Source organism: Gambusia affinis, linkage group LG10 (assembly GCF_019740435.1).
Source record: "Gambusia affinis linkage group LG10, SWU_Gaff_1.0, whole genome shotgun sequence".
NCBI classification, from domain to species: Eukaryota; Metazoa; Chordata; class Actinopteri; order Cyprinodontiformes; family Poeciliidae; genus Gambusia; species Gambusia affinis.
In genome coordinates, this window is record NC_057877.1 from 28,843,183 (window position 1) to 28,867,289 (window position 24,107).

Genomic DNA, 24,107 nt, shown 5'->3' on the forward strand with positions numbered 1-24,107 from the left:
TTGTAGTTCCACATTTACGTTGTTTTCGGCTGGCTCGTTGAGATAAAAATAGCCTCCACGGATAACATCCACGATTAATCCCGTGTTTATGAAACCTGTGTGCGTTTTTATTATGTAAGTATACATTTCCATGTCTGATATTTGCTTTTATATCACTTATTAGCACTAGAGAACTGCGCAGAAGCCTGCAGAATTTCGCCTGCAGCTGTACCTTATTAATTTCCCCTGAAGTAAAAAAAGAAAAGAAGAATTTCTGATATCTTTATTATTGAACCCTCTTTATAATTAAGAAAATTATGGAAACATTGTTTCAAAACATCTTGTACGTAGCGCATGCCAAAGCTTAAATCTTATTTCTCAGTTCGGTTTTCGCACGCCCCCACCCCTCCTCCCCCTCCGCCGCCCACATATACGTAGCAATGTCTGGCTCGTTGGGATAAAAATAGCCTCCACGGATAACATTCACGATCAATCAAGCCGTCATGATATGTGTGCAGTTCGATCTTTATAACGCACGCACGCACGCGCAACCGTTCTCCCCGCTCCCCGAAGAAATGGAATATGACGGTTGACAGTCAAGCTAACGTAGCTAAGCTGTCGGACCTAACGAATAGGAGACAGATGTCATGGGTATTAGCGGTGAGATGTCCTGTTGTTGCATTCCAACTTATCAACGTGTTTGCTGCAGAGATGTGGATTCTGGTGAGTCTGATATGCTAAACAATTTCTTGCTCATTTAATGGAAGCCACATTATTTTGTTTGAACCGTACATGGGCTGCACACTCAAAGCTGTGGAGTTTAGTACTTTCAAAATATCCTTACAGTTAAAAGTTTGCCTGGCAAACCTATTAAACGATATTACCTCAAAAGTGTTGACAGGAAGTGAATTTTATTTATTAGACAATAAAATAAACTGGTCCAAAAAACGTGAAAACAGCCACGAATGAAGCGTGTCCGTGGTTGCCAAGAATTATAATGGCAACTTAACGCCACTATAACAATTAATATTGAGATAAGTGTCACAAATATGTGCAGCAATATGAGCAGGATGAACGCTGAGCTTTGATATTAAACGCAGGGCCGTAACGCAGAACCTGGAGGCGGGGGGTGGGGTGGGGGGCTTTAAAGTAATTCTTAGAGTTTTCCACACAGCAGTGGACCACACAAATTACTCACGTTTTTTTTTTTTGGACAATCTCCTCTTCAGTTCAACCTTACCAGTGGAGAAACATTGTTGATGTTACCAACAATAGCTTACAATTAGAATTGGCAAAGCTCAATGTGATTTTCACAGTAGGAGCTCAGAGTAACCAAACTTTCAGTGATTAATCGTCATGTGGTCAAATGATGACATCACTAAGGTTAAACTGTCACAACTGTCACACTTAAAGTAAATATTTGTTGTATTTAACATGTTTCATGTAAGAAGTGAGCATGTGATGAAATAGATTCTGTCCTCCAATTTTATGTAATTGAACATTACAGCTAACAAATGTGATGATCATGTGAGGTAATACATTTTATGAAAATTTTCTTATATACAGTATATTTTTTAAATATAAAATTAGTTAAATAAACCCACGTAAAATGATAAGGTGATGACATCTGTATATGCTGGCTGAACAGTGTGGGCGTGGCCGGATGGCGAATATCAGACCATATTCATACGATTGTCTTTAAATCACACATGGATGATCCGATTGGCACCAAACTTGAAATGTAAGACCTGTGGTAACCTTTAAAGAGCTCAAATGTTTTGAAATGTAATTTGACTCCACTGCGCCCCCTAGGTCAATCCATCCGCTATATCTCCGCCGTAAATGGACCGATCTGCGCCAGATTTTCGTGAGTCATCGAAGCGCTGCGAACACATTCGGCGTGTGTCGTGAGGCGAGGCGATCGGGCGGGAAGGTTCGCAACAGCTCCTGCTGCGTGGCGGGCGCCCGGCTCTGGAAAGCGGTGCGAGCTTCCGGCTGCTGTAACTCCAGCGGTGGCGGCGAGCGCAGCGCTTGCTGCGAGGGCCGCACGAGGCTGCTTGCAGCTTTAATTATTCTTTATTATTCTTCCACCCAAATGAATTGCCTTTTTGGAGGCTTTAACATATTCAAAAACTCACCAAATTTGGCGGACGCATAGAGACTGTTTAAAATTTACGTATTTTAAGGTCGTCGCAAAAATCGCAACAAAAATGGCTCAACAGCGCCACCTAGAAATTTTCAAAAGACCCTTTTCTATTCACTTACTTTGTCGTAGAGACTTGAAATTTGGTACAGTTGTAGAGCTCCCCAAGACGCTCAGAATTTACAATTATTGTCATAGTCCAAGTATCACAGGAAGTCGGCCATTTTGGATCGAAGGTCACATTTTGACCCGATTTTTGCCGTTTACATAATTTTCAGATTTGATCGAACTCCTCCTAGGGATTTCGATTGATCGGCTTCAAACTCGGTCAGTCTGATCATAAGGCATGGCCGATTAAAAGTTATCAAAACGGTGACTTTTGAGTATGCTGAAGGGGGCTAGCAGGGTCAAAGTTCACCAACTCGCCACAAACACTAAACAGTTATAACTCCTACACAAAAAAACTCAGAGGAACCAAACTTTCAGTGATTGAGCATCATGGGTTGACCTAAAATACCCTGGGGTCAAATGATGACATCACTAAGGCCACGCCCCCTGAGAACAGGAAGTGTCATGTTTTACTGGGAACGGTCCCTATATTACACCTTTGAACTAATCAACATGAAACTGTGTTAACAGACAGGAAACATGTGGCTCTATAAGGGATTCCAGCCCCGACCGGCTTTGATGGAGCAGGTGGGCGTGGCGGCGTGGCGAAGTGACCTCTAACGCCGCTGTCATACGTTTGGCTCTGAATTCCACAGTTTTGGGCCAAACTTCTCCAAACTCACTAGGATGGATCTTTATCCACCCCAAGACAGGAATCCATAATAAAATTTGGTGGGCGTGGCCTAATTTCTCTATAGCGCCCCCTAGAAAATTTTAAATGACCAGCCCCTAGCCATGGTTTAACCTACAATTACGAAACTTCTTACACATCTGTATATTGTCCTGATGTACAAAAAAGTCTCTTGGATCCATGGTCTCAACCCAACAGGAAGTCGGCCATTTTGAAATGAAGTTCCAAAATTGACCTCATTTTTGATGTTTACAGCCTTCGTATTTGATCGAACTCCTCCTACAGTTTTTCAGATACAGACTTCAAAATCGCTCAGCACACACTTGAGGCATCAAAGGTCAAAAGTTATCAAAGGAATTCTCGTACTTCAAAGTATGTGGGCGTGGCTATGTGTCAAACTTTGACTATTCGCCGTGAAACATAAAACTCTTATAACTCCTACAGTAAAACTCTCAGAGGAACCAAACTTTCAGTGATTGATCATCATGGATTGACCCAAAAGACCCTGTGGTCAAATGATGACATCACTCAGGCCACGTCCCCTGAGAACAGGAAGTGTCATGTTTTACTGGGAACGGTCGCTATCTTACACCTTTGACCTAATCAACTTGAAAGTTTTCCAGACACAGAAGACATTCTGGTGTATTTTGGATTCCAGCCCCGACCGGCTTTGATGGAGCAGGTGGGCGTGGCGGCATGGCGAAGTGACCTCTAACGCCGCTGTCATACGTTTGGCTCTGATTTCCACAGTTTTGGGCCGAGCTGTTCCAAACTCACTAGGATGGATCCTTATCCACCCCCTGAAAGAAATCCATAATAAAATTTGGTGGGCGTGGCCTAATGTATTTATGGCGCCGGCTAGAAAATTTTAAATGATCAGCCTCAAGCCATGCTTCAACCTAGAATTACCAAACTTGGTACATATGTGTATCTTTTCAGGACGAACAAAAAAGTCTCTTGTAGCCATATTCTAAATTCAACGGATTTTCTGTAATTTTAGATTTTTTAGAAAAAAACATATGTTATTCCCATTAAGTCCTCTTGGTGTCACTGTTACTCCACACATGAATAAGGCGAGAATTACACAGTATGAGAGAGGTGCTGTAATGGCGATATTAACCACTTGGTGTCACTATCACGCCATACATGACTATGTGTACATTTTTACCACTGCAATTCCCAAAGATGCATCTGTGTATTTTGTAGTTCCACAGTTACGTTGTTTTCGATACTTCTGCTGGCTCGTTGGGATAAAAATAGCCTCCACGGATAACATTAACGATCAATCCTTCCTTAATCCCGTCTGCATGTGCGTTTTTATTATGTAAGTATACATTTCCATCTCCTATATTTGCGTTTATATCACTTATTAGCACTAGAGAACTGAATATGACGGTTGACAGTCAAGCTAACGCAGCTAAGCTATTAAGTGCACAGAAGCATGCTTGATTTAACGGAGAGAGCAGCGCCTGCAGCTGTACGGCTGCTTATTAATTTTCCCTGAAGTAAAAAAAGAAAAGAAGAATTTCTGGTATCTTTATTATTGAACCCTCTTTATAATTAAGAAAATTATGGAATCATTGTTTCAAAACATCTTGTACGTAGCGCATGCCAAAGCTTAAATCTTATTTCTCAGTTCGGTTTTCGCACGCCCCCACCCCTCCTCCCCCTCCGCCGCCCACATTTACGTAGCAATGTCTGGCTCGTTGGGATAAAAATAGCCTCCACGGATAACATTCACGATCAATCAAGCCGTCATGATATGTGTGCAGTTCGATCTTTATAACGCACGCACGCGCACCCCCCCCCCCCCGCTCCCCCCCGAAGGGGTGAATATGACGGTTGACAGTCAAGCTAACGTAGCTAAGCTGTCGGACCTAACGAATAGGAGACAGATGTCATGGGTATTAGCGGTGAGATGTCCTGTTGTTGCATTCCAACTTATCAACGTGTTTGCTGCAGAGATGTGGATTCTGGTGAGTCTGATATGCTAAACAATTTCTTGCTCATTTAATGGAAGCCACATTATTTTGTTTTAACCGTACATGGGCTGCACACTCAAAGCTGTGGAGTTTAGTACTTTCAAAATATCCTTACAGTTAAAAGTTTGCCTGGCAAACCTATTAAACGATATTACCTCAAAAGTGTTGACAGGAAGTGAATTTTATTTATTAGACAATAAAATAAACTGGTCCAAAAAACGTGAAAACAGCCACGAATGAACGTGTCCGTAGTTGCCAAGAATTATAATGGCAACTTAACGCCACTATAATAATTAATATTGAGATAAGTGTCACAAATCTGTGCAGCAATCTGAGCTGTGGAATTGCAGGAGGATCGCTGAGCTTTGATATTAAACGCAGGGCCGTAACGCAGAACCTGGAGGCGGTGGGTGGGGTGGGGGGCTTTAAAGTAATTTGTAGAGTTTTCCACACAGCAGTGAACCACACAAATTACTCACGTTTTTATTTTTTGGACAATCTCCTCTTCAGTTCAACCTTACCAGTGGAGAAACATTGTTGATGTTACCAACTATAGCTTACAATTAAGAATTGGCAAAGCTCAATGTGATTTTCACAGTAGACGGAGCTCAGAGTAACCAAACTTTCAGTGATTAATCGTCATGTGGTCAAATGATGACATCACTAAGGTTAAACTGTCACAACTGTCACACTTAAAGTAAATATTTGTTGTATTTAACATGTTTCATGTAAGAAGTGAGCATGTGATGAAATAGATTCTGTCCTCCAATTTTATGTAATTGAACATTACAGCTAACAAATGTGATGATCATGTGAGGTAATACATTTTATGAATTTTCTTATATACAGTATATTTTTAAATATAAAATTAGTTAAATAAAGGGTCAAATGTAATAAAGATGAATGTAACAATTTCACTTGATTTTTGAGTTAATGGGGCACACGATTTGGAAGCTATTGAAGAAATCATATTATTTAATATTAAAATTATTTATCCAACCATCTTCTTACAGCAGGGGTGTCAAACTCCAGTCCTCAAGGGCCGCTGTCCTGCAACTTTTAGATGTGCCGCTGCTGCACCACCTGGATAGAATGATTTGATCATTAGCCCCACCCACTTCCAAATGACCCTCGCCATATTCATACGATTGTCTTTAAATCACACATGGATGATCCGATTGGCACCAAACTTGAAATGTAAGACCTGTGGTAACCTTTAAAGAGCTCAAATGTTTTGAAATGTAATTTTACGCCACTGCGCCCCCTAGGTCAATCCATCCGCTATATCTCCGCCGTAAATGGACCGATCTGCGCTAGATTTTTTGTGAGTCGTCGGGGAGCGCTGCCGAACGCATTCACGTGTGCCGTCTGGCGGGCGATCGGGCGGGGAAGGTTGGCGACGGCTCCAGCTGCGGCGAGCGTGCGCCGGCTCTGTAAACGGTGCGAGAGCTTCCGCGGCGGCTGGAACTCCGCGGTGGCCAGTGAGCCGGAGCAGCGCTTGCTGCGAGGGCCGCACGAGGCTGCTTGCAGCTTTAATTACATTTACATTAGGAGTATTTTTACTTTTACTTGCGTAAAAAAACTTTTTGTTGAAGTTTTTTTTACTGAAAGAAACTGATTTAGATTTTTTTTCTTTCTTTTTCCGCCTGATTTTTTTATTTGGTTACTTTTATTAATTATTGTCATTTTGCTCCTTAAATACCAAAATTTCCAATTGACTTTATATTGTAGCCTGTCTAATGATGTAATTTTAAAACATTAACTGATTAATAATATGATTAGTTACTCTGTACTTTAAAAAATGTTTTTAATTCTTATTTGAGTAATTTCTTGGGTGGCAACTTTTTACTTTTATTTGAGTAAAAGTACTTTGTGCTACTTTTACTTGAATACAATTTCTGGATACTCAACCAAACTATAGGGTTAGGGTTACCCTCTATCATAATATTGACTTTGATGTAAACTGGTTTGTGTTTGTATTTTGTGCATTTTTTTGGTTTTAACCATGTTTGTTTTTCACCCAGTTCAGCTTCTTACTGTGGATAGACGATCCAAAAGTTTTATTCAAGTAAGATTAACAATACTTGATATTAATGTGACTTAACTGAAAATTACAGTTCAATAAAACTACTTTTAAAACAAAATCATAAAGTAATTGTGACAATGTAGCTTTGATTATTTCATACTCAGGATTTGGAGATAGATTTGTATGAAAACATAGAAATATTCTGGCGTCTGAAGAGGATTTTTCTGTCATATTTTTATTAGTGTTTTTTTAATATTTAACAAAATATTTCCTTTTTAATGTGTTTAAACCATCACAGTTGTTTGCTTAAAGTCTTCTTGGCAGTAAAATGTTGCTCATATGAACGTTTGAACTTCTGTGATCTTTTACAAAGAGCAGCAAGTCTCACAGTTGTCAGGATTTTTTGGTTCTTTGTGTTTCAGAATGGATTTTCTGAGATGCCTTCAGGCAGCGGGTTCAAAGGTCAGACAGGTGGATCAGCTGTACCAGGCTGGAGCAGTTGAGGGGAACCTGTGGGAGAGTCCAGGTGTGACTCCGTCCTGCTCCGTCTCTCCTCCTCCTCCATCCAGATGTTTGGTCTGTTTCCAGGAAAAGTTTTATGCTGTTTGCAACAACGTGACCTCTGACCTTATCATGGAGGGAAACGGCAGAGAGATCCAGATCAGGAAGAGCGGTGAGATGAAGTGACTAAACTTTGGTTTGGGTTTGTAATGAACCTGTGGTTCTAATCCCAGATTATTAATCTGTGTGCAGGATGTCCCACCTTCATGGAAACTGGTGAGTTTCTCTGCAACCAGCCTGGACAAAAACATTTATGATTATTGATAAAGAAACTCAGATATTGGTGTTGATTTAACTCCAGGTGGAAAACTCCTGAACACGACTCGTTTTCCTGCAGCTTCGTCTGGGAATCTCTGGTGGCTGATCGTCATCCTCATCATCCTCATCTTCATCGGTGTTTTGGTTTACAGAAAGAGGAGAATCTATAGAGCCTGAAGGATTATTCTGGTTTATGTCTCTCTAATGGCAGGTTGGTCACATGATCAACATGCATTGCTAGCTAAAAAAAGGTTTGGCTAACCCTAAAGTGCTAATGATGAATATTAATGCACTAATGCTAAAATTATTTACCATCATCAAGCAGAAGTTAATGCTAAATAACTAAAGTTTTACACCAACTCAGTATTAAGCAGAAGCTAATATACTATAGCAATATGGTAGCTAGTGGAAGCTAATGCTATGTGCTAAAAGTTTTCAAAGTTAGCAAAAATGCTAAACCTAAAATTAGCTTTTCTATTAGCGCATTAGCAGGCGTGTTCCCACTGCTGTTCAGTCATGAAAGAATGTAGAAAATTAAATAAACAGAAAATAAAACAAAGATCATCTGGATCTTTTTCCCAACATTAAAATTCATTTTTCCTTTTATCCGTTTTTATTCCAGGTTAAAATGTTCCTGTGTTCAGAGTGGAGGAACCCGACGCTGCTGTGAACGACGTTTACATCCAGACTCCATAACTGGACGTTTTTATTGGATTAATAAATTAAACATTTTTATTTTTTATGGTGTGTGTGTGTGTGTGTTTCCTGTTTAAATCTTGGTTTGTTTCTATCAAGTTCTTACAAAGTTTAAAAAGATTTCAGGAGAAAACATCGACTTTCAGATAAATCATAAATCCGACAGAGGAAATCAAATGAAGGTGAAAAGATTTTTATATAAACCATGAGGCTCAGTTTATTTACAATAACAGGTCAATAATCAATAAATTACTCTCACTAAAAGTTTCCTTTAAAGGTTTTATTGCATATTTAAGACAGAAAACATTAAAGAACTTTGACAACCAGAAACATTTAATAAAACCACAGCAAAAACAGAAACAGACTTAAAACCGAGCTTCATCCTCCTCCTCTTCGTCAGTCGGCCTTCAGGGCGAAGAGCACGTCGTCCTGGCTCACGTTGAGCCGGACCCTCTGCAGGACCCCCAGGCGGCTGGGCTCCAGCAGCAGCAGCCTGCAGGCTCCCAGGCGCTGACACACGGCCAGGCCCTCCGACACGCCGACGGGCCGCAGGCCCTCCACCCGACACAGAGCCTGGTGCTGCACCAGCACCTGGCAGACCGCGCGCAGGGCAAAGAGACAATCTGAGTCAGCAACGCCGGGAACGTCGACGCCGGGAACGCCGACGCCTCTCAGCTTTTATTACTAGAAATATGGTGATCATAACTGGCTACATTAGAACTTTAAATGACATCAGTGGTTGATGAACGTGTGAGATTCCTCTCATGGTTTCATTCAGGGTGTGTCGGCCATCTTTGGGCTCAAAGATGGCCGACACAGAAACAGCAACAAAACTTCTGCGGTTTCTTTCTGTTCAGAGATGAAAGAATAAAAACTTCCAGGCTGACGACTCCGAACACGGAGCGAAAAAACACTGAGAATCAATTATTACCTAATAACTGATTGATTATAGATTTCTCTGTCCATCCATCTATTCATCCTCTGGATGAAAGGATGAATGATGGATGGATGAACAGACGGACTCAGAGTACTGACGAGTCGTTCACAGGCGATGTGATTCTTTTGAACAGTTCTATGAACGTTTTGAGTTCTTTGTTCTAATTCTTTGCTCACTGGTTCTGTTTGGTCCTGCTCTGACCTATGTGTGACCTTTGACCTCACCTGTTGGAAGGTGGCCTCCTCCAGTCCCAGCCTCCTGAACTCTGCGATGACGGCTCGTAGGAACAGCTGCTCCTGCGTCGACGCGCTCCTGGAAACAAACATGGCGGTCCGTCAGCCGCTCCTGGAAGCTCCGCCCACCGCCGTCCCCGCCGGGACGCTCACCTGATGGCGGCGACGTACGGCGAGGAGAACATCTCGTCCAGCGCCTGCGTCACGTGGCTCATCCCCACCAGCCCCGCCGCCGAGCGCTCGCAGATCTCCGTCGCCCGCCGGCAGATGTCCAGGCACCTGCGGGCGTCGCCCGACAGCGCCGCCACCTGGCGGAGGAGAGCAGCGCTGAGCCGGCCGGTTCCCACGGAGACCGGAAACAGGTTGGGGAGGGGCGGCTTACCTTCCTGGAGACGAGCTGCAGCGCGTCGTCCTCGAAGGCCTTCAGCTTGTTGAGGCGCGACGTGACGATCTGCTGCAGCTGCTTGAAGGAGTACGGCTGGAAGGACATCCGGGTCAGACCCTGGAGGTCAGAGGTCAGAGGGGCTTCACATTATTCTGACAGGCAGCACATTTTTTATTGAACCACTGATTTTATACAATAGTAGAAATATATTCAAAGATGCAAATAAGCATTTTAATGTTTTATACAAGAAAAAACTATTTTATTGTCTAAAAAGCAAAAACAGCTTCAGTGAAATTTGTTATTTCTAGATTCATTATTACAATCACTGATCAATAATTGGATAGCAAAAGGTGCTTTATAGGAGACTTATTGTTTTAGTTTTATTATTTTTTACATAATTTGCACCAGATTGAGGATTTCTGGGTCGAACATATTTACAGATAAATAAAATTTATTTTACTTTAAATACAAAATGTAAATATTCTTTGTTCAGTTACTGCTCCAAGTGTTTCTTTATGTTAGCTAGCTAGCTAGCTAACGTAAATATTATTGGATGTTTATATTCTCACTTCCTGTTGGCCAATTAAAAAGCAAAAATTTTAAATGTCAAGCTGATGAAACTTATAATTGAAAAATGATAAACTGTCTTTTTTCCATTCTTGAATTTGTTTGTTTGAGGGCCACATCAAATCGTTTAAAGGGCCAGAAGTGGCCCCGGCGCCGCCCTTTGGGCAGCGCTGCAGTAAACTCAGCAGGAATCATAAAATCATCTTTAAGTTCATGTTCCTGTTCTCCATGTGAGCTGCTCAGAGTTCCTCTGGTGTCATGGTGACCTTTGACCTTTGTTCCCTCACCAGCCTGCTGGCCACGCGGTTGATGAGGATCCTCTCCGGCAGGTCCATGGTGTTGGCGATGGCCAGCACCACCAGGCGGGCGTGGCGCCGCGTCGGCCAGTCGAACAGGTTGTACATCACGTTCTGCTTCCTGGTCCACAGCAGGTCCAGCTGCACAGACGGACAGACAGGTCGCCGTGGCAACGGGCCAGACAGTCAACGCTTTACGGTAGTGACGGGTTAGGAAAGCCGCTGCCATGAACAAACTGACAGTTTGAATAAAATTCAGAACCTTTTCATTCCTGACTGAAATAAATGTTTTGTTTTTGTTGTGTTGCTTTAATAAGTCAAGGCCGACTGATGAAGAGGAGGAGGAGGAAGATCAGCTTAAATACATTATTCTGAATTTAAAAACCTCTCCGGACAATTAATTTTATTAAAATGTGTTCCATTTCTGTCAGGGATAGGAATGTAGTGGGTGGACCTACTGGGCAGCGACCTGGGTGGGTTAATGGGATTACTTTGGAGGGATTATTTTCTCTGTGTGTATTATTTTATGTATGTTAGACACACTTCTTTGTATTCACAAACTGTATGTATTAAAGGTAAAAAAAACTCAATAAAAAGACAGTGATTTAAAAAAAACAACCTCTCAGGACCGCTCTGTCGGACCGCAGTGACCTCTGCAGGGGCGGCGACCCCCCTGTTGAAGACCCCTGCTCTGATTGGTCAAACCTAAACCTGCCAGGGTGTGAAAACTTTTGGATGAACTCCAGCGAACTCGTAGAAACTGTCGAGTGTTTTAGTTCTGCAGAGGAACAGAAACGTTTCCTGGTTCTGGAGGGATGGTGAGCCCACATCACCAGCCCTCCACCGCCGTGCTGCACAGCTGAACCACTTTCCACCGGGTCTGTTTTCTATTGAGGTTAGAACCTGGAATCTGTTACGGACCACAGGAAGTTCAGCACAAGAACCACAAAACAACAAACCTGAGGGGCAGGAAATGATGTCACACTTTGGAGAACGAGCAGAAGATTCACGCCGCAGTTTTTAACTTTTAAATCTGCTGCTGGTTTTATTCAGAACCAAGAAAGTCAGACTTGTTTTCCAATCCAACCTGAGGATTAAATGCCGACGCTGCTTGCCCACCTCGTCCACCAGCAGCACCGTGGTCTCCTTCCTCGGCGCCGGCTGGCTGAACCTTTTCTCCAGCAGCGCGGCGGCGTGGTCGGCCGTGGCTTTCTGACCCGTCAGCTTCTGCAGAGGAACAGAAACTTTTTATCTACCCGACCAATCATCAGATTAATGATCAATAACTGGATGTTTGTTTGTAAAAACTAGAAGAATGAGGAAGAAAACATCAGAAACGTTTTACTGAGATGAAAATAATAAAACCACAAGATGAGTTTTATTACAGTTTCTGTTCTTCAAACTGAAAAAATTAAAGATTTACATCAAGTTGGAGAGGCTGCGACTGTAACTGCACATATCAACTGCAGGTAAATGATTTTATATAAATCTACAGTCAAGTTTTACAAAATATTATTGTAGTTAATCAACTTTTAAAGGTGCAGTTCAAGACTATTTATAGAAAGTTGAGAGGAAGGAAAAAGTGTGATAGTAGAAGGTGAACCAGGAACAGCGAAGACACAATCAGAATATCCTAGAATACTGCTGGCTTTAAAACCTGCAGCTCAAATATTCATGGAAGGTTAAGTGGAAGGAAAAAGTATGAAAATGTGCACCATTAACAGAGATAATAATAATAATATATAATCTGATGTTTTCTAGAATATTTTTATAGTTCATCTACCTGAAAACATGCAGCTTAAAAATGTTTTAATTCTAATTTTCTTAGATGTTAAGTTCTAGGTTTTTATTCTCTGTGAATCAGAATCATGAAAATAACAAGAAATAATAAAAGCTTTAAATATTTGATGATATTCACAGGATCACATTTTATTTAGTAATAAATTAAAGAACTAAAACTCATAAAAAACTGAAAATGTGGATCCTTTAAATCCCAACTGAAATAAAAACATGACCTGGTCAGTCAGAGGTCAGTCAAAGGTCAGTCAGCCTGTTGGTCGGGTTTCAGCCAATCACCTGCAGGATCTGGGCGTAGGCCTGGTGGGGGTCGGTCATCTTCATCCCGTTGATCTGGATGAAGACGAACGGCGGGATCTCGTCCTGCTCGGCGGCGTGCTGCAGGCAGCGCATCACTTCCTGCACCGTGGCCGTCTTCCCCGTCCCCGGCACGCCGGACACGTACATGCACCTGAGGAAGAGCAGCAGGTCAGGCTGCGGGCGGAGAGCTCCCCCTGCTGACAGACCGATGAACTGCAGCAGCTCTGACTGGAAGTTTCTGCTTTTCTGACTAATTATTAAAAAACAAAAACCTAAAAATGTTAAGATATTAAAATAAAGTTACAAAGAGGTTTTGTTCCAGGTTTTGTTTTTGATCTGCATAAGATAGAAACATTTCATATTATTATAAGAATAAAGTCACAATATTAGCAGCATAAAGATCCAATAGAGACAAAAAAAGAAGAGCTTTAATTATAGAAAAGTTCTGGTATTGATAATTAGAAACCGATGTTAAAGAAAAGAAAACTTCAGAAAATGTTCCTCATTTATGATTTTTCATGAAGTTTGTGATTCTCCTCATTTCAAACTCAGATCTTTCCTGCAGGCTAACGAAGCAGCAGAACTGAACCTTCTGAAGGTTCTGTTGGCTGCGTGTTTTGGGTCAGAACCGTCCTCACCCTCCGGTTCCGTCCAGAACCTTGCTCTCCACGAAGCTGTAGATGTCCTGGAACTCCTGCTCCCTGCAGGGCAGCGACTCCGGAACGGCCGACACGTGGAGCCTGACGGGAGCAGAGAGAAACCGCTGAGCGGCTGCAGAACCAGTCTGTTGGGCCGGGCCGGGTCGGGTCAGATCGGGTCGGGTGAGATCGGGTCGGGTGAGATCGGGTCGGGCCATTGTCGGCTCAGACCGGGTCAGATCAGGTCGGTTCGGGTCGGCTGGCCTGACGCCGGGAAGTTTGTTACATTAAACTCCAACTGAACCAGAACTGGACTCTACAAACCAGTATAGAACCTTCTGGCTGTTGATTGGTCAGATGAGTCTGGGGGCGGGACAACCAGATGGAAATACAGGAAGTGGTTCTGACCCAGTTCTGGTTCCGGTTCTCACCTGGCTCTGGCCTCCTCCAGGACGTTGCCGGGGCGACGGGCCGGCTGGGCCCGGTTCGGGATGCTGGGCGTGGCGTGGCGGCGTCTCCGCGGCGTTTTCGGACCGGCCTGCAGAACCAGAACCGAGGAGCTCAGAACCGTAGAAACCGCTGACAGGCATCGTCGCCATGGCAACACTCACCTTCCTCGGAGTCTTCCTCGGCGTTCGGGCTGAGGAGCGGCGGCTCTTCTTCACCTCCAGCTCTTCATCCTCATCACCCTCCTCTTCGTCGCTCTGCAGCTCCTTCCTGGAGGGAACAAACTCCTCTTCCTCGTCTTCATCAGAGCTCAGCCGGCTGTCCAGAAGGTTCCTGAAGGAGAAACATCAGAACCGCTAGAGATCGGACCCACGGGCCAGAGGGAGGTTCTGGTTCTGGACGGGTCGGCGCTCACAGCTGCTTCCTGATCCGAGACGACACCTTCAGAGCCGACTTCCTCCTGGAGATCCTCAGGGCGCCGCTCTCCTCCTCCTCCTCGTCTCTGAGGGACCCGACGGGTCAGAGGTCAGGCAGCGAACAGAACCGGGTCCAAACAGAACCGGGTCCAAACAGAACCGGGTCCAACTCAACAGAGTAACATAAATATGGATCTATTCTAAAACTGTAAACATTTCAATCTGGTTTTCTGCAAACTTACAGAATTTAAAGGTTTTTAACCCAGAATCCTGTAGATTTATAAATTATGACAAAATCAGGGCAAAATTATTACCTACACAAATTTCCTACAGCAGAAAATGTTGAATAAAAATATTAATATTTTTATAAACTTTTATAATAAGTTGAGTCGTTTTCATGCAAAGACACTAAAAAACTGACAGATCAGCTTTAAGTTATTAAACGTGGATAAATATTAGCCAGCAGTTTGACTCAAATCCTGTTTTTATTCTGAAAATAAACTTTAAACTTTTACAAAAATTATTTTCTCATTTAGTTTTGGATTTTAGTGATGAATTTCCAACCAAACATTAAATTTGACTCCTTGATTTTAGTTGTTTTTTTTCTGGCCGATGTGACAAAACGTTTGGACGGCTCTGAGCTCCAGTATCTCCAGGCTCTCTGGACTTTGACTAGGCTCCTAAAGTCCATTCAGTTCATCACCAGACGCTCAAGATGTGATTAAATCAGTCTGTAAACAAAAGATCTGATGTAACATTAAAACATCAGGAGAAAATTTATTTAGTTTTTATGACCTGGAATTATTGATCTGAATCTACATGAGATTTTCTGTTTTGAATTCAAAGTTTATTGATTTATTTATTAGTTCCTGCATTAGAAAATATATTCTGATCATTAATGTATCAGCAGATGATATAAAAGTATTTATCATAAAGCTCATTTTCCTACAGGCTGCTGGTCCCAAAGCCAACAGCAGGGGGCGCAGTGGCACCAAAAACCCTAAAACTGGTTAAAAGATCTTTTAAATTAAATGTTCATTTTTATTTTGATAACTGATAAAACTTTGTTTTTTAAATAAAATATTTTAAACAGGTGGGCCAATATGTCACCCAGGTGATTTAATTTATTTTCCATCTGTTGGTACAAAAGCTTTCATTTTACTTTGGATAGGCCGTTTAGGCTGATTCACTGAGAAAAATGTTTTTACTGAAACTGAGATGTAAAAATACTCACAGAACCTCCAGAACCGGTTCCGTCCCAGTCTGAACCTCCTTCCTCCTGGTTCTGCTGGGAACACAGAGAAGGTCAAAGGTCATCTCTGGTTCCGAGGTCCAGATTCACCTCCAGTGCAGAACCACGACCCCACAGTGACCCAGGACTCCAACTCCCAGCAGCCCCTGCTTCAGAGCTGGAGTTTCCCACCGTCACCAGGTGACCTAAACGCAACGCGGCGATGCGTTCAGGTGTCAGACTCACGTCTCCCTGAAGGCGGCGTGTTTTCTCCCCAGAGCGACTCTTCTTCTTCTGCTGGAGGATTCAGAACCAGTTCAGAACCAGCTGGTTCTGAACTGGTTCAAACAAACTGGAAACATCTCCAGTCCATTTAGTAACTGTTTGTAACTGTTTATTGAAGATTTAATGTTTTGGTTCCCGTAGATCAGAGTGACGTCAGAAAGTTGCGGGCGGCCATTTTGTTTGAGAAGTTTGTTTTAAAACTTTCATTTATTTGGATTTTGAGTTCAGATCAACTCTACAAAGATTTTTATTTTTTCAATTACAATAATAAAGTCAAGCTTTTCAACATTAAGATCGTATTTCAACAGCAAAACTAAAACTAAAAGGAGGAGCATCTTGATAAGTTACATTTTGGTAAAAGTTTTAGAAATAATATTATAAAATCATCAAATTATCCTCGGCAGCAGGAGAAAAAACTAAAACTGAGCTGCTCACATCAGATCCTCATCAACTGTTTCTAATTAAAACACTTTTTCTCAGTTTTGAAACGTTATTTTTTGAAATTTGTTTGATTTTTCTGCTAATATTCTGACTTTATTCTAGAAGTTAAATCAAAATTCAGGCCTCAATAATAAAATCATTGAACTCAAAGTCACTTTCTGTTATTTGAAATTTATGATTTTGAGAAAGAAAAGAGAGAAAAATCCCTTAAAAAGGATCTGGAGTGAAAAAACTTGAGATTTTATTTTTATGCCACATTGTCGTAACCCTAATCCGAACCGTTTGTTACCATGGTGACGGCTGAGCACAGCGAAACGTCGCCGCAGGTTTTTCTGTTTCTTTTAGGTTTTTCTGCTTTTTGTTGCAAAATTTAACAAATTTAACTGGAAATCCTTCAAATGAGAATTTGATTGTCTGGTTTGTGTCAAAGGTTGACCTCTGACCTGCTGGGGTCGTCTGCGGTCGGCGGACTGTCCGTCTCGCTCTGGGACTCCCGGCGGCGGACGGAGCACGGCGTCAGGGGGACGTTGTCGTGGCGACCGGGTGTCCTGCTGGTCCTGCGGCGGGGGGTGAGGCTGTGGGTGATGCGGGGGAGCTCAGAGGGGGACGCCGCGGCGGCAGACCGCCCCCCCGCCTCTAGCTCCGCCTCCAGCAGCTGCTGCAGGACGTCGTCTCCGAGCGCCGCCGGCTCTTCTGGACCTGAGGACACAGACAGCTGCGATTGGCCGGTTTTACTTCCTGGTTGACGAAGACGAGCGAGGAAGACTCACTGCTGAGCTGCAGCTTCTTGCGGACGCCCGGCGTCCTCTGGGTGGCGCTGCGCCGCTTGGCGCTGAGGCATTTGGAGGCCGACAGTTTGGTGAGGGAGTGCAGCGACTCGGCCTCGGCGCCGGGCTTCCTGCTGCTCGCTGGCGTCGCCACGGCGCCGCGCATCACCGCGGGGTCCGGGGCGGGGAGGGCGCGGCGGGCCGGGCCCCTGGGGGCCGGAGCCGCCGCAAGGGGCGAGCGAGGCAGGGAGAGAGGGAGGGAGGGGCGGGGAGGACAGGGAGCGTCCAGCAGAGACGGGTCGACGGGTCGGAAGGTTCTGGAATCCCAGGACAGTTTGACGTAGAAAGTGTCTCGGTCCTGAGAGACGGGGAACGGAGAGGCGGCGTCCAGGTGTCTCACCTGCAGGGGGAGGGTCTTCAGAGGTCAAAAGGTCAACAACCAGATCAGGAGCAGAGAAAGGATTTAAAACAACCGAAAATATTCTGAAGGAAAAAATAAAAGTTATGAAAATGAACAAAAAAATCCTTCTAGAAATTTCATTAGTTTTAACTTGAAGAAGAATTGATTTCTCTAATTAAACATTTAGTTGATTATCTGTCCACCCTGATGGACAGAGCGCAGACGCAGATTATGTTACAGTAAATTTACATTTGAGATAAAAAGTAGATTGTTATTATTATTTTATTTTCTTTAGTTAAAGTCGACATTTTTACTTTAGAGTGGAACTGAAAAGCGTCGGTGACCTGAACGGGTCGGAGGACGGACTCGGCGTTGACCTCGTCCTCACAGCTGCGACCTTCGTACAAGAAGACTTCCTGTGGATGAGGGTTTCTGCCCAGCAGCTTCAGTTTGCCCGGCGGCACTTCGGACACCCGGACGAACCACTGGACCGCGACCTTCTTCTGCGCGCCGCTCTCTGGAACGGCAGCAGGTCAAAGGTCAGCTCGCTCTGACGCGAGTCAGCTGGTTTAGTTTCAATCCGGTTCCTGGAACCGACCGTCTGCGATCAGCCGCACCACTCTGGCGACGTACGGGTTGTCGTCGTCGTCGCCCTCGATCAGGATGTGCTGCCCGGCGCTGATGACGGTGGTCAGAGGGAGACCCTCCACCCTGATGGACAGAGCACTGGACACCACACCGAAAAAACTAATGTTACACTGATTTAGTTATGGTTGGTCAATATTATGGCCTGAAGAGGATGGCTGTTTACACAGTGCTGCATTCAGATATATTCATGGAAAATTAAGTGGAAGGAAAACAAACAGGAAACAAATGAAAGTAAATCTTGCATTTCATTTAGAAAATCAAGGCCTCACAGTCTGACAGTGGAGAGACTGAGAACCTAAAGCTGTCTGAGGTCCAGTTTGATGTTTTTAGGGTCAGTGATGTTTCAGGAGAACCGAGTCATCGGCTGCTGTTTGGGGCCAACAGGCTGGATCAAGTCTGAACTCAGTGGATCATCTGTAAGGAGATCTGCTTTCATCTTCCAGCAGGACTTCACTAATAAACTCTGCCTTCATAATACTCAAGACAGCAGTTATCCTTCCACACAACTTTCTATCAGTATATTTGGGTGTTTTTTGGAGGCGTCCGTTCCCTGTGAAGAGGCTCAGTAATTGTTTAATAATCCTAATTTTTCGGTCTCATGAAATATTTAGCCATAATTACTGAAATTTATGTGAAGTTAATCTGCAGAAATTTAAAATTTGACATTAATAACCGATATAAATAAACTTTTTATGGCATTCTAATCTCCTAAAAAGATGTAAAGATCTATCTAGTTATTATCAGGTGACAAAATCGCCCAGAAATCAGATAAAAGCGGTTACTAAACGCGCGGCTCGGTTCTTCTCACCCATATTCGTAAGTTTGGAGCTTCCTGTTGAAGCCGAGCGGAGCTCCGCGCCATTCATAGATCCGTTTGACTCTCAGCCTGGTGAAATACTTCATCCTGTCGGAGCTGCTGGCGGCTCGGAACCGGAGCGGGAAGATTAAAACCGTCCTTCTGCTCGGTCCCGGAGGAAACCTGGACTTTCACTGAAGTTTTATTAAAAACCAGCTTCAGTTGGAGCCTCAGGGGAAGTGAGGTAGAAAAAAAGGAAGCCTGAAGTTCGCGGCAAAATATTCCACTCACTCAGTTTTAAACAGCGCCCCTACTGGAGAACGCACGCATCTACTCCCATAATGCAGCGGCTGTAGCGGAGGAGTCACGTGATCATTCTGTGTGAAAATTCAAGGGAATCCTTCCGCTAGTCAGTGGCAGGAAAATAAGTAGACCTCGTACTTTTTCTTTGTTTTTCTCCTTTGTCTCCTTTTGTTTTTATTATAACTTTTAGTGATTTAATTATTTAAAAAAAAAAATCTGAATATGTAAAATTGTCTTAATTAACAGAGGTGGGTAAAGTAGGCAAAATATGAACTCAAGTAATAGTATCAGTATTGTAACGATTCTGTGTTTTAGTTCTGCTGGGTTCCATATAGTTGTTTGTGTTTGTTGTAAGTTGCATTGTGACCCGTTTTGTTATATGTAGTGTTAAGCCTTCCCCTGTCTGACTCTGCTGGCTCCCACTCACATGTCATAGGTCTGTCATGTGGGCGGGGGATCGGTGGAGCGGGAGTTCCAGGACCGGAAGTGGAGAGAGTTCAGAGGGGAGTTTAGCAGTGAAGCTATCAGTGAGCGTGCTAGTTCTGTTAGAGGCGTGAGCTGCAGCCTCCGAAATAGCAGCTCATACTTTATTCTAATAAACCCCGTTTGGCGGGACTACACCTGCGGTGTTGGCATTATTACATTGGTGTCAGAAGTGGGATTGGGACGAGCACCTTCCACTGGTGCTTATGGCATGCCGCTCAGCTGTGCAGGACTCCACAGCATGCACTCCGTCACTCCTCATGTTGGGGAGAGAGTTGCGCACACCAGCTGAACTGTCTTTCGGACGCCCTCCGGATGCACCTGCTGTTCCAGCCGGTCCTGAGTATGCCAGAAAGCTTCAGGATAGGTTGGAGACAGCACATGCATTTGCACGGAGGCAACAGGAACAAGCCGGTGTGCGTCAAAAACGGAACTATGATGTAAGAGCTAAGGGCCGGCACTTTACACCAGGAGAGCTGGTCTGGGTCTACAACCCTCGGAGAAAGAAGGGCCGTTGCCCGAAGCTAGACAGTCAGTGGGTGGGCCCCTGCAGAGTGTTGGAGCGCATGGGGGAGGTGGTCTACAGAGTGCAGATGACCCAGAACAGGAGAAAACTAGCACTGCACAGGGACAGGTTGGCCCCCTATCAAGGGGGGCCAACCTGTCCCCCCTTGATAGGGGGGACAGAGGGAGACCCTCCACCCTGATGGACAGAGCGCTGGACACCACACCGAAAAAACTAATGTTACACTGATTTAGTTATCAGTGTAACATTAGTTACACTGATGTTACAGCCCTGTACTTGTGGTACAGGGCTGTACCACAAGTACAGCCCTGTACTTGTGGTACAGCCCTGTACCACAAGTTCCAGAAGGCCATCGGTCAGGGTTGCCGGTATCGCTGCCACCTTCACCAGACACTATACCGCTGCTGCCAAATGATGTCCCGGCGGTTCAGTCTGAAGAGCCGCAGGAGGCTCGCCCACAGCGGACGAGGAGGGCCCCAAGACGGTTCAATGACTTTGTTTGTTCCCTCGTGGGCGAGGAACTCTGTAGTGGGGGGGTAGTGTAACGATTCTGTGTTTTAGTTCTGCTGGGTTCCATATAGTTGTTTGTGTTTGTTGTAAGTTGCATTGTGACCCGTTTTGTTATATGTAGTGTTAAGCCTTTCCCTGTCTGACTCTGCTGGCTCCCACTCACATGTCATAGGTCTGTCATGTGGGCGGGGGATCGGTGGAGCGAGAGTTCCAGGACCGGAAGTGGAGAGAGTTCAGAGGGGAGTTTAGCAGTGAAGCTATCAGTGAGCGTGCTAGTTCTGTTAGAGGCGTGAGCTGCAGCCTCCGAAATAGCAGCTCATACTTTATTCTAATAAACCCCGTTTGGCGGGACTACACCTGCGGTGTTGGCATTATTACAGTATTCATACAGAAAAGGAATTTTTTAACTGAGACTGATTAGGATATTTCTTGACTTTCAGATCAAAGTCAATAATGTGAGAAAGAAAATCGGATTTTTTTTTTCACTGGCCCTAATCCTTGTCCAGTCTCGTGCAGCCCCCAAAAACTTCTGTTACAATTAACTAAACCGTCAGGAAATGCTTCAAGTGTTGTTAGTGGGATGAGGCAACCGTTTTCTAATGTGCTTGGTTCGGATGAATGTCCAATTTATGTGGATCTAAATCGAAATAGTAAGATAATGGACATTGTTCTGATAATAAATGACTTTATTATAAGTCAAACTAAAGATCGGCATTATGAATACTTAATCTTGAGCACACGTAAAACCAACGCCTTTCATTAACAGCAATCAGCAGCCTAAAGAATTTTAGCCACTGCATTTAGGTAGAAAATGCTACCTACGTTTGGAAGATCCACCAATCCATCTGCATTGTGGTTCCACTAAGCCGCAAAGTAAACCCCGCACCGAAGCAAGCTATTGGAGCCGCCAGACAATGTGAACGCAGAGACACCTGGCGTCGGAACCAGAACCCCAGAGGAGCAATCGACACCGTACGCTGCGAACAGAGCTGCATGGATCGAGCTATTGGAGCCACTGAGATTCATCAGGACGCAAATCATCGATGCCGGCCAACGCATCATTGGGGTATGTGATATGAATGGCCATTAGGCTATTATTATTATTATTATTATTATTATTATTATTATTATTATTATTATTATTATTATTATTATGTGTTCATAATAATAATCCAGGGAACACTGATACATGGACCCTTCAGTTTATGTCAACAGAACTACAGTTGATAAAATTGAGGAGCTTCTGACAAGTCTATACAACTATGACTTTATTGAGAAGTCCTTTACAGAACAAGAGGAAATGTCAAGAGAGGAACAAAATTTCTAGATATAATGAATCACTCAAACTGAAACTGAATAGGAGTGTAAAGGAGAAGAAAGGAATTGAAACTGGCAAATTCAATCACAAGTGAAACATCAACACTGATGTTGACAAAAGAAATGCAAACTCTCAAAACCTTGCTGGGAAATCAAAGTGTGTCTCTAGAACTTCCTTTTGCCAAAAGTAAAGATTCCCTGATGAGTTCGCTGCATTAACATCGCGTTGGACCCGTTGGAGTTGGACTCCGCCAGGGCTGCCCTTTGTCACCGATTCTGTTCATTACTTTTATGGACAGAATTTCTAGACCAGCCAAGGTGTTGAGGGGATCCGTTTTGGTGGCCTTAGGATCAAATCTCTGCTTTTTGCGGACGATGTGGTCCTTTTGGCTTCATCGGGTCGTGATCTGCAGCTCTCGCTGGAGCGGTTCGCAGCCGAGTGTGAAGCAGCTGGGATGGCATTGACAAGCCATCTTGAGCCGGAGAAGGGTAGAGTGCCTTCTCCGGGTCAGAGGGGGTGTCCTGCCCCAAGTGGAGGAGTTCAAGTATCTCGGGATCTTGTTCCCGAATGGGGGAAGAAGGGAGCGGGAGATCGACAGGCGGATTGGTGCAGCGTCTGCCGTCAAGCGGGCGCTGTACCGGTCCGTCGTGGTGAAGAGAGAGCTGAGCCAAAAAGCGAAGCTCTCGATTTACCGGTCGATCTACGTTCCCACCCTCATCTATGGTCATGAGCTTTGGGTCATGACCGAAAGAACCAGATCACGGATACAAGCGGCCGAAATGGGTTTTCTCCGTAGGGTGGCTGGGCTCTCCCTTAGAGAGAGAAGCTCAGTCATCCGAGAGGGACTCAGAGTAGAGCTGCTGCTCCTTCACGTCGAGAGGGGCCAGTTGAGGTGGCTCGGGCATCTGGTCAGGATGCCTCCTGGACGCCTCCCTGGTGAGGTGTTCTGGGCACGTCCCACTGGGAGGAGACCCCGGGGAAGACCCAGGACATGCTGGAGGGACTATGTCTCTCAGCTGGCCTGGGAATACCTTGGGATTCCTGGAGGAGTTGGAAGAAGAGACTGGAGAGGGAAGACTGGGCGTCCCTTCTGAAGCTGCTGACCCCATGACCCGACCCAGATAAGCGGAAGAAGATGGATGGATGTACTTTTACACAGTTGATTTGTCAATAAAAAAATTTAAGAAATTTGAAATCTTGTAATTTATCTTTTTTTAATCTCTTTTTTTCCCATATATTGTGTGTTCAGGTGACATTATCACTGTGTATATATATTTTTTCCAGATTAGGAAGGCAGAACATCTTCAGTCAGAGGCTTCTTCAGATTCACTGCCAAAAGACATCTTCAATAACTGATTAATCTAAATTAATGAGTTACACCAACATTTAATTTCCCTTTGGAATTAATAAAGTATTTTTGAATTTGCATTTTGAGACTCTTGTTGTGTACAAATGTTTTGTTTTAGGGGGAAAAAAGAGCTGGCCTCGTGGCTAAAAAATCAATAAAACAAGACAGTGTAAAAGATTCAGGAGGCTTTGAGTTTTTTTTGAAAATCCAATGCCTTATTAAGAAGTTTTCACTTAGCAGCTCTGTGTTTCTTTTACAAGTATTATGTTTTAAAATACATTTTAAACACATTTAATTATACACAATGTTTCTTGTGTATCTTTGCCATGTTTTCTATTTGTTTTTGTCACTGTTACTAATTTTACATTGAGAGCTACTGCTCTGCAGTTTGTTTAGGTTATTTACTGTATTTTATTTATTTCTCTCAGAATAAATTCAGTGGCGCAGTTGGTAGCACTGTTGCCTACTAAAGACTCTACTGATTCTACAGACGCTCCACTTCAGTCCGTGCTGTACTTCTGTCTGTTCCGAGGCAGGAAATCCTTCCGCCAAAGAAGAAAATAAGTAGACCTCACTCTTTTCCTTTATTTT

At 43.8% G+C, this 24,107-nt stretch overlaps 1 protein-coding gene across 6 annotated transcripts; it reads right to left on the reverse strand.

The window, feature by feature from the left end:
* Positions 1–8,708: 8,708 nt before the first annotated feature.
* Positions 8,709–19,335, reverse strand: orc1 (origin recognition complex, subunit 1). Of its 6 annotated transcripts, none has more exons than XM_044129298.1 (18): positions 19,041–19,335; positions 18,183–18,310; positions 17,929–18,101; positions 17,188–17,584; positions 16,861–17,116; positions 15,938–15,985; positions 15,695–15,748; positions 14,460–14,546; positions 14,209–14,377; positions 14,029–14,135; positions 13,598–13,699; positions 12,939–13,110; positions 11,982–12,089; positions 10,854–11,003; positions 9,997–10,116; positions 9,768–9,922; positions 9,606–9,693; positions 8,709–9,035 (listed from the first exon to the last, which is right to left on the reverse strand). In XM_044129298.1, the coding sequence occupies exons 1-18, from the start codon at positions 19,133–19,135 to the stop codon at positions 8,841–8,843; spliced, it is 2,604 nt and encodes an 867-aa protein (XP_043985233.1). In that variant the 5' UTR covers positions 19,136–19,335; the 3' UTR covers positions 8,709–8,840. The 6 variants fall into 6 exon arrangements, with proteins under 6 accessions (XP_043985233.1, XP_043985231.1, XP_043985235.1 ...); XM_044129296.1 differs by having other exon boundaries at positions 15,938–15,988; XM_044129300.1 differs by having other exon boundaries at positions 15,695–15,745; positions 19,041–19,334.
* Positions 19,336–24,107: the final 4,772 nt, after the last annotated feature.